This window comes from Panthera uncia, chromosome D1, assembly GCF_023721935.1.
Source record: "Panthera uncia isolate 11264 chromosome D1, Puncia_PCG_1.0, whole genome shotgun sequence".
NCBI lineage: Eukaryota > Metazoa > Chordata > Mammalia > Carnivora > Felidae > Panthera > Panthera uncia.
Genome location: NC_064808.1, coordinates 5018938 through 5029660, shown reverse-complemented (window position 1 = coordinate 5029660; position 10723 = coordinate 5018938). Strand labels below are relative to the sequence as shown.

At 49.6% G+C, this 10723-nt stretch overlaps 1 protein-coding gene across 2 annotated transcripts; it reads right to left on the bottom strand.

Annotated features, from left to right (window-relative positions):
- Window positions 1–2730: 2730 nt before the first annotated feature.
- On the bottom strand, window positions 2731–10563 carry ZDHHC24 (zinc finger DHHC-type containing 24). Of its 2 annotated transcripts, none has more exons than XM_049616142.1 (3): window positions 9947–10563; window positions 8574–8851; window positions 2731–5233 (listed from the first exon to the last, which is right to left on the bottom strand). In XM_049616142.1, exons 1-3 carry the CDS (start codon window positions 10225–10227, stop codon window positions 4938–4940), a joined length of 855 nt encoding a protein of 284 aa, XP_049472099.1. In that variant the 5' UTR covers window positions 10228–10563; the 3' UTR covers window positions 2731–4937. The 2 variants fall into 2 exon arrangements, with proteins under 2 accessions (XP_049472099.1, XP_049472108.1); XM_049616151.1 differs by having other exon boundaries at window positions 9738–10043.
- Between the last annotated feature and the right edge of the window lie 160 nt (window positions 10564–10723).

The following is a 10723-nucleotide window of genomic DNA, read 5'->3' as shown; positions in this document are numbered from 1 at the left end:
GCACCTGATAAATGGGAATTCCAGAGAGAACAGGAATGATTGTCTGTTTTTCTTCTCTCTTCTCTCATATTGTCTTTCTATCCTATGTTCTAACAATTTTTCTTTCAGCTCTTCTCTGGAACTGTTTTTTAAAATTCCACTATTTTAATTCTCAGCTCTTTCTGTTCTGTGGTCAATCTTTATAATGTCTTTGAAAAGATATAGAGGTCACCAAACCATCAGTCAACAAGTGACTTCTATAGACTTATTTCAACATCAGCAGAATACACATTTTTCTCAAGCTCACGTGGAACATTCACCAAGACAGACCACATTCTGGTCCATAACGTAGGCCTTCACAGATTTAAAAGACTGGAAATAATATTACAGTGGAATAATACATTTCTCAGGTCAAAATGGAATTAAACTAGAAATCACTAACAGAAGGGTAACTGGAAAATCCCCTAAATTTTCATCATTTCCCCCAAATACGTGGAGATGAAACAACACCCTTCTAAATAACATGTGGGTCAAAAAGAAATCTCAAGGGAAGTTTAAAAATATTTTAAACTAAATGAAAATGAAAACACACTTACCAAATTTGTGGGATACAGCAAAAGCAGTGCTTAGAGGGAAACTGGTAGCATTGATCTGAAATCAGTAATTTAGAAGTTTCCACTCTGGGAAACAAGAAAAAGAAGGGCAATTTAAGGAGTGACTTGGTGGCTCCGTCGGTTGAGCATCCGACTTCGGTTCAGGTCATGATCTCAGGGTCCGTGAGTTCGAGCCCCGCGTCGGGCTCTGTGCTGACAGCTCGGAGCCTGGAGCCTGTTTCGGATTCTGTGTCTCCCTCTCTCTGCCCCTTCCCCGCTCATGCTCTCTCTTTCTCTCTCTCAAAAATAAACATTAAAAATTAAAAAAAAAAAAAGTACTGGAATTACCAAACAATATAAGATGTGTGTTTTTGATATATTTAAAGAAAAAGATCCTAAAATAGAAGTAGAGAGCATATAAAATGACCAAGCAAATCTGAAAAGCAAACAACTAGAAGGAGAAATAAGATATTTGACATGTAAAACTCAATGGAAGAGTCGGCACAACCACTTAGAAAAAAAAAAAAAAACTAAATAGATTGGTTTCAGAGCTGAAGAAAGACCTAAAGATATGTGGAAATAATCCAGAATGCAAAAAACAAAAAATATGAGTTATTAAGAGACAAGGAGGATGGAGTAGAGAGGTCCAATCAGTTTCAGTAGAGGCAGAGAAAACAGGTGAAGGTGTGGCTAAGAATTTTCTAGAACAGATGAAAGACAATTCATAGAATCAGGAAACCCAAGGAATACCATTAGGGTAAATACAAAGACAACACCACTTGGGCACATCACAGTAAACTGCAGAATGTCAAAGACAAAAAAGTCTTAAAAGTGTTGGAGACAAAAGTGTCTTCAAAGGGGTAACAACAAATAGATAACAGCTGATGTTATTAATAGCAACAATGGAGACCAAAGGAATATTTTCAACATATGAGAGGAAATAACTATTAACCTAGAATTCTGTACCCAGTAAAAAGTAACTTTAAGTAAGAAGGGTGATAAACTAAAAGCGAAGAAAAGGTGGGACAAATAACAAAGTAGAAATCTTTCCAGGTACATCAATTACGATAAATATAAATGTTTCAACTGGAAGACAGTGTTGTCTAGATTTAAAAATCCATTTATAGGTTGATCTCTTCTTTCTAAGATTTTTTTTTAATAACCTCTACACCCAATGTTGAGGCTCAAACCCACAATCCTGAGATTGAGTCACACGCTCCACTAAGCCAGCCAGGCGCCCCCATCTGTAGGCTGATTTTACAAGACAATTGAAAGTAAAAGGATACAGATTATTTTAATGTATTTGGACTAGAAGGGAACTTAAGGGGCATCTGTTTTATTATTTATTTATTTAATGAAATTTGTCAAATTAGTTTCCATACAACACCCAGTGCTCATCCCAACAGGAAGGGGCATCTGTTTTAAACCCACCGTGAACATATTTTATAGTGAAATATTGAAATGATTTCTTCAAAGGCCAGAAACAAGTCAGGGTGCCCACTACTTTTCCTCTACCCATACAGGAGGGGCAAGAAGATTAAGAGGTATAAAAATTTTAAAGGAAAAACAAAACTGTCTTCTCACAGATTATTTTATTGTAAACATAGAAAACTCAGAAGAGTTTATAAGTTAATGGTAAGTTTTTGGTTTGCTGTACACAATCTATTTGCATAAACCATGTATAATAACAAAACATTATCAAATACTTAATAAATCTAACCATGGGGCGCCTGGGTGGCTAAGTCGGTTAAGCGTCTGGCTCTTGGTTTTGGCTCAGGGCATGGTCTCACGGTAAGTGAGTTCGGGCCCCGAGTCAGGTTCTGCACTGACAGTGCAAAGCCAGCTTGGGATTCTCTCTCCCTCTGTCTCTGCCCCTCCCCCACTCATGCGCTCTTGCTGTCTCTCAAAAATGAATAAAAAAGGAAGCAATGTGGGGCGCCCAAGTGGCTCAGTAGGTTAAGCGTCTGACCTCAGCTCAGGCCATGATCTCACAGTCCGTGGGTTCGAGCCCCATGTCGGTCTGTGTGCTGACAGCTCAGAGCCTGGAGCCTGCTTCGGATTCTGTGTCTCCCTCTCCTGCCTGTCCCCTCCTCACACTGTCTCTCTCTCAAAAATAAATAAACATTAAAAAAGAAATCTGACCAAAAGAGGCATGATCTTTATGAGAAAAAGTATATAATTTTATTGAAAACATCTAATAGATACACCATGTTCATGACTGAAAAATGCAATTTCATATAGATGCTGATTTTCCCCAAACCGATCTGTAAATTCAGTTGGGTTCCATTCACAATCTCAAAGGGATTTTTATTGGTGGAACTTAACAAGTGGATTCTAAAATTTATGTGGAAGAGCAAGGACCACGGATGGATCTTAGGGAGTCACACAACAGGGGCAGATAAAATGACCCGTGAGACAAAATGGGACAAATAAATTGCGGTAGATTCAGTGGCTCACTATCCAGCAAGGAAAAGGAATGCCCCACAGCTATACACATTGATTTGGATAAATCTCAGAAACATAATACTGAGTGACTGAATAAACGGTATGATTCCATTTATATAAAATTCAAAAACATGCAAAACCGATACAGACCTAGGTAATGCAATTACAAGGCAAAGCAAGGGAATGGTGAAGACAGCACAGTGTTTTCTCGACCAGGGAGGGCACAGCGGGGACTTCAAAGAAGTGGGTTCCATCTCTTCTTAAATGGGGCTGGGGAGGGAGTTTCTCTTTATTTTATAAATATCTTCTTGCCTCTCCTTACTATTTAATTAAAAAAGAAAGAAAGAAGAGAAAGGAAGAAAGAAAGAAAAAGAAAGGAAAGAAAAAAGTATTCTGGAGGGGTAAAGCAGCACAGAGTGCCAGGCACACCACATTCCTAACAGTTACAAAATAGTTCTTGAACATGCCATTTGGAAAAAACGAAGCCCTAGCAGCTCAAACCTCTGTGGGCATGGGCAGGGCCTGTCAGAAGGATGGACTTCTCTGAGGGTTCCTGGGTGACAAGCCTGCCGTGTCACGGGATGACAACCCCCCACCCTTGGCAGCATCTGTAGACTTTTTCACTTAACCCCGTTTTGGGTCCAACCCCTCCCCCCCCACCCTCCCCCAGTGCCCCTGAGACCCAAAGCTTCTTCGAATAGCACCCATCTCTACCCTAGGAGGATAGCTGCTTGGCTGCCAGGGGTAGGGAGTGCCCTGGGGGGAGGGCAACCCAGTTGCCCTTTGGATCAGTCCCCCTACTGTCCGTCCCAAACCTTGCCTTTCATGGTGCCAGGAGAGTTCCTGAGCCTCCAGGGCTCTGGGGGACAATTTGGCTGCTTCTTGGCCCCTCCTTCTAGGAACATTTAATTAATTTCTAATTCTCTGCTAAGAGAGTTTATGAGCCTCCATCCATTTCCCATGTTTCAAAACATCATCAGGTCCTTTGGTCTATTACTGTCTCCCTCCTACTTTCTCTCTCCTTGTAAATTTATACCTGTTTTATTTCTTTACTCTCATTTTAGATTTTAAGAGGAAACAGAGGTAAACCCATGTGTTTAAACCTGCCACATTTAACAGGAAGTCTATTTACTATATTTAAATAAAAATGTTTAACAGGTAGCTCCAGAGAGGAAGAGCTTGGCCTTCTGAGCATCATCCTTCAGATGCTTGAACATCTCCACCTGATTTCTCTGCCTCGGTTTTGCCTACACACTTTCCTCAGCTGTGTAAGGACGAAGGAGAAAGCACAAATATCTGGGTTCAAATCCTGACTCCTCCATTCACTGCCCCATGATCTCATCCCATCAACTCTCATAACTGCTGCCTCCGGTACCAGATTAGTCAAAAAGAGGCACAGTGAGTGTCGTGGAGATGCTTCTAATTATAAAGCACTGAACCAGGGAAAGAATGTTGCATTCTCTTTCCCTGGGTCCCTACATGCAGCCCTGGCCTGCTGTGCCCCAGCTCTGGCCCCCACCAAGGCCACAGGAGGCAGAGCCCTGGCCCCTCATGCCCTCAGGCATTCTGTGGGTCCCAGGCCTGACAGTGAGAGGAACCAGAAACCTAGAAAGATGGAGGGAGTCCAAGAACCAAGTGGGCGCTTTATTAACTTGGCAAAGGGGTGACTAGGCTGGCCAAGCAGCCCCTTGCCAAACCTGCCACTCTGCCAGAGGGCCAATGAGGCAGAGCTGCAGGGCCCAAGCCCTGGACACTGGAGTCCAAGCTGGGCAGGGGCAAGGCCAAGGATGGGACTGGAGTTGCCAAAAGGCATTAAGTACCAGTGCACCTCCCCTCCTGAGGTTAGGGATGGGCCTGAGATGAGTTAGGAGCCCCCTCTCCCGCTCCCCTCTTCCCGAACAGCTCTGGCTCTTCCTGGAGTCAGGAGGCTGTGAGGCCCACATCAGCTGCAGTCTGGAAGGTGATCCCGTCTCCGGGCAAGGGGGAGGCCAGGAAGGGCCAGAGCCAGACAAGGACCCAGCGGGGCCCCAGGGCCGCCTGCAGGTTGTGGCAAGGGCCCAGATCATAAGAGTGCTGGCCCCGAGCCCACTCCCACGTGGTCTGGCCCCGCAGCAACAGCATCCCATGGAAGAGCAGCCCAGCCCCGCACAACAGTGCACCTGCCACACACGTGTCGGTCACAAAGGCCAGGGCAAACTGCGCCAGAGACACTCTGCCTGCAAGGAGAAAGCAAGAGGGTCAGGGAGCAGCAGCGGGCCCAGTCCTCCCAAAGCCCAGCTCCTGCCCTCACCTTCTACTGCGAAGCAGGGGCTCGTTCCTCTGCTCAGCAAACACTCTGGCTGTTCCTTAGCCAGCCCCCATTGGTGACCTGGGCAGACACAGCTCCTTACCCAAGATCTGACTTCCATTCATCATAAACTTGTGAGCACCTCCCGGGTACGAGACATGGTACCAGGCACCAAGATGAACAGCAGACAGGACCCCTAACCCCCGGGAGTTCACAGACAGACGTTTAAGAGATCGCTTCTCAGTTACTTAATCACAGCAGTGATGTGTGTTACGATGGAAAAACACAGCACCTCCCAGCCCACAGTAGGTACTAAGTATCCGCTGAACAAATGAACTACAGGAAGTCATGAAACACTGTGCTCACTGAAAGCAGCCAGACGCCAAAGTCACATATTCTATGACGCCATTCACGTGAAACGTCCCAAACAGGCAAATCCAAAGAGACAAGACCGTAGATCAGTGGTTACCAGGGCCTGGGGGATTCAAGGGAGGAATGGGGAGGGACTGTTTAATGGCACAGGCTTTCCTTTGGGGGTGAGGAAAATGTTCTGGAATTAGATAGTGGTGACGGTTGCACAACATTGTGAATGTACTGAATGCCACTGAATTGTATTCTAGAAAGTGGTTAAAAGGACGAATTTCATGTTATAGGAATTCTACTTCAATAAAAAAGAGGCTGTGTGGGGAAATGCCAAGCAGATGTATTAGGCTAAAGGAAGTGGGTTTCATCTGTTTTAATAAAGCGACATCTTGGGTGGTGCCTGAAGGAGGTATCTGCTAGGTGAAGAGGGGAGAAAACATTCTGTCTGAAGGTCCTGAGGCAGGATGGAGGGGCGTCTGGGAGACCCATGCATGGATGGTTCTGGAAGCTCAGGAGAGAAGCCCAGGCTGGACATGCAGATCCGCAGGCGGTTGGAGCACAGGCAGTTCCGAAACCCACCAGAGTGTAGAGTAAGATGGAATCAACACCATGACCTCAGCAGCAGGTCCTCTGGGACCCAACCAAGAAGAGAGAGGGAAGGGACGCCTGGGTGGCTCAGTTAAGCGTCCGACTCTTGATCTCGGCTCAGGTCATGATCTCACAGTTCGTGAGTCTGAGCCCTGAGTCAGGCTCGGCGACTACTGGTGTGCAGCCTGCTTGGGATTCTCTCTGCCCCTCCCCCACTCTCTCTTTTTCTCTCTCTCTCTCAAAATAAATAAATTAAAAAAAAAAAAAAAAGAAGAGAGAGGGAAACCAGAAAGAAAGAAGGAAACAGGATGCAGGAAGGGCTGTTGGAGAATCCAGGATACAGGCCATCCAGGAGGTTGGAGGTCAGCAGTCTTGAGGCAGAAAGGTCTTGTACCCGGGCAAGTCCTTCAAGAAGCTTGGCTGCTAGGGGTGCCTGGGTGGCTCAGTCGGTTAAGCGTCTGACTTTTAAGCATCTGTCTGAATCTTGACTTCAGCTCAGGTCATGATCTCATGGTTTGAGTTTGAGCCCCACGTCAGGTTCTGCACTGACAGCTCAAAACTGCTTGGGATTCTCTGTCTCCCTCTCTGCTCTCTCCCCCGCTTGCTCTCTCTCTCTCTCTCTCTCTCTCTCTCCCTTTCTCTCTAAAAAATAAATAAATAAACATTAAAAGAAGAAGAAAAAAAAGCAGCAGTAGCAGCAGCTTGGCTGCTGACAGGAGAAGAGCCAGGAGGCAAGAGCTAGGGAGGAGGAGGATGTGGGGTGAAGAGAGGCTTTGTACCGATGGGAAAACCCAGAGGAAGCATGCAGAGAGAGCCTGGGTTGGCAGGAGGAGAGCAGGCCCACAGCGAGGCTTCTGAGCAGGAAGGACGGGCCAGACATCAGGAGAAGCCGGAGGCAGTCAGGTTGGATCTGCTGGGGTCCACAGCCATGAACACGGCATGGTACCAACTGCCATGAAGTACCGAGCATCTCTGGAAGCTGGCAGCAGCCAGGGGCAGACACAGAGAAGCCAGGAAGGCACAGCGGGAGGCAGACAGAGCAAGAGGATTGAGATGTTGGCAGAAGAATGGTGAGAATGAGGATTCTAAGCTGGATGTGGGGGCAGTGACGTGGGGAGGGCTGATGGACAGAAAGGTGAGGGCCAGGCGCTCACGAAGCAGGTGTCCTGGAGTGTCAGAGTGAGAGCTGGCGAGAAGGAGAGGAGGTGGGGAGCAGAGAAAGGGGTGACAGGCTCATAGCGTGATTTGGGAGGTGTTGGCTCTGACACAGTTTGGCCTCTGACAAGGTCTAGGGTGGATGTGGGAGTAGAGGGAGGGAGTCAAATGGAGGAGAAGGGCAAGAGGCTGAGCAACGGGGACATTGATTGGGCCATTCACCCAGACTTTCAGACACCCAGGATTTCACCAGGGCCCAGGGCTCAGAGGGCAATGGCCACAGGGAGGTGTAGCTGGAGGGCTTGGGGGTCATCAAGGAGGCTGCTCAGGGAGCCAGTGGGCAGAGGAAGACACTGAGATCCCCACTGGGCCTTCCAAGGCCTCCCCCCAGGCTGCAGGGAGGGGCCCTTGGGACAGACTGGGGTTTGGAGAGGAGAAGGAGACACAGTGACCACTGAATGGTCATGGAGTTTAGTAACCGCAGGACAAGGTTACAAAGGGCACCACGGAGGAGTCGGGAGGAAGGAGTCAAGGGAGAGAAACCTCAAAGCATTTCAGGGGGAGACAACAAATAGTATAAAAAAAAAATAGGGGGGGGTGGATTTTATCTCAGGGAGGCGGGGGGTCGTCAGAAGAAAGAGGAAGAAGTCTGTCATCCAGAACATGGCCTCTCCATCAACCTCCTGATCCATGTCCTCTCCTCCCAACTTCCAAAGCCTGGAGCTTCCCCTGACTATAAACTTCACTGGCTCCCTACTGTCCAGTCAAGTCAGGGCTGGCTATCTCCTCACACCAGCATCCAGGACCTCCACCATCCAGTCTGAACCTACTCCCTGCCCAACCTCTATGCCTTTGCTCAGGCTGCTCCCCTCACTCAGAATGCACCCCCACTTAGAATGCTCCCTCCCCATCCCAACCTATGTCCTGAATCCCCACTAGTCTTTCCTTCTGTGCCCACACCTAGAACCCTTCCCCGATTCTCCCAGCCAGAACTCTGTACCTGTGTCAAGGCCCTGTATTTTACTGTACTGCACACCCAGCTGAATCCCGGGCTGCCCTCACCCCCCATAAATGACACTGGGACTGGGTCCCCAGGGCGCTACCAGGGGAACCAGCCAGAAATCCCATCCCCCACCAGAATGGCCCACTGCAAAGCTCCCCACCTGTGAGCAGCATGAGCCAGGGCAGCAGGAGGAGGGCCGCGATGTGGAGGGGTGCGTGGGCTCGCAGGAGGGCCGACAGGGCAGGACCCAGCAGCACAGAGACGTGGAGCAGGACACCCGCAGCATGAAGCAACAGGCACAGGAAGGGCCGGTAGTTGCGGAATCCCACGCAGCGGCCCAGCAGGCGACAGTGGTGATCCCGACGAAGGATGCAGACGCGGCAGGCAGAGCAATGCCCACTGCGTGGTGGCACCTGGCTTTGGCACTGGTAGCAGTAACTGCAGAGAAGGAACCACAGAGTCAGTTCCCCCAGCAGCTCTGAGCACCTCGTCAGGCCCGATCAGCCTCTGAGCCCATCCTGGGGAAGCAGGCACAGCCGCTGTCCTCACTAAGCCTCAAGTTCATCATACATAAATGCAGGCTGAACACCACTTCCTGGGCCCTTCCAGTTCTAGCACTGCAGGTCCGAGGGCTCCTGCAGCTCAGACATCCAGTCCTAAGGCCTCTAACACCCAGGAGCAAACTTCTCACTTCCTCTGTGCTCACCACGTTGGTCCAAGTCACCAAAAGATCACTGGATTACTGCAACAGACTCTTAATTATTCTCCCTGATTCCAGCTTTGTTTCCTCCTAGTCTAGTCTCACGCCAGCACCCAGACTGATCCTTAGAAGTCTAAGTCGTGCCCTTCTCCTCTGCTCAAAACCCTTCAGTGGCTATCCATCTCACTGCCAGTAAAAGCAAAGCCTTCAGTGTCCTGCAAGGTCTTTCCATCTCCAACCTCTCTCCTCCCCCTCTCACTCCACACCAGCCACCATGGCCTTCTTGCTGTTCCAGGAACATGCAAGGCACATAACTGCCTCAGAGTCTTTCCACTGTCTATTCCCTCTGCCTGGAATGCTCTTCCCCCAGATCCCCACATGGCTAACTCCCCCACCTCCTTCAAGTCTGTGCAAATACCTACCTTGACTACCCTATTTCAAACTGCAACCTGCACACCGTTTACTCTGCTCTTTTTGTTTCCATACCACCAACATCTTCTAACATTCTATAGAATTTGCTAATTTATCATGCCTGTAACTAATCATCTGCCCCCTCCCCCACTGAAATCAGCTCCAGGGTGTCAGGAATCTATTTTATTGTACCTCCAGTGGCCGGAACAGTACCTTGCACATAGCAGGTGCTCATTAAATATTTGCAAGTGAATGAATGATACGTCTTCAGGATCTACCATCCAGGTTCTAAAAGAGTGTTCCGGCTCTAACAAGCGGATCCTATTATAATCTGGTTCTAACATCTTCAGGTCCTAGGGCGCCTCCCCCAGTCCAAGGCTCCTCCTGCTTTCCCCCCTCGCCAGATCCCGCGCCCCACTCACGCCCAGCCCTGGCCCAGACCGCGGCCGGCCAGCATCACGCCCCGGATGCTGGGATCGGAGCGCAGGAAGAGCCCCACGTTGCCCAGCAGGTTGAGCAGCTGGAAGGCGGCCAGCACTAGCTGCAAGGCCCGAGCCAGGGGTCCCAGCGGGGGTGGCCCGGGACCCAGAACTAGCACATAGGCCAGCTCCAAGCCCACAGCCGTGGCCCACAGCGCAGTGAGCACGAGGGGCAGCCGCGCGGGCGCCCCCTCCGCGCTCCCCGCCGCCCAGGGCTGCCCCATGGCCTAGACCCCACCGGCTATCGGGTCCCTAGTACACCACCGCTTCCGTATTGGGGCGGGGATAATGGCAGACGGACGCCCTCTACGACCAATAGAAGCTCGAAGGGGGCTTAGAGTCACAGGGAGCGGCCCGAAGATGCAGACATGTGATTGGACGGCCGAACGAGCCAGCGAGAAGCTTGGAATCCCGTTGGCGCTGGAGCAGGGAAGGACAGCACGTTATAGCTCCGCCCGCCAGCGGAGGCCACGCCCCTCCACCGAAGCTACGCCCTCTGCTCTCGCTGGCTGGTTTGGAGGATTGAGTTGCAGACTCGGTGGCATCGGGGTTTCCCGGCTCAGCACATTCATTCCCCCTCAACCCCCAGCCGCCCCGATATTAATAGCCCTGCATCGGCTCATCCAGCTGGCCTGGAACCCCTTCCCATGCCCGAGTGTCTCCATCACCCCAGAAAACATTCAAACAGCTCAGCGCCTCGCTGTTTCTGACTGTGAAATG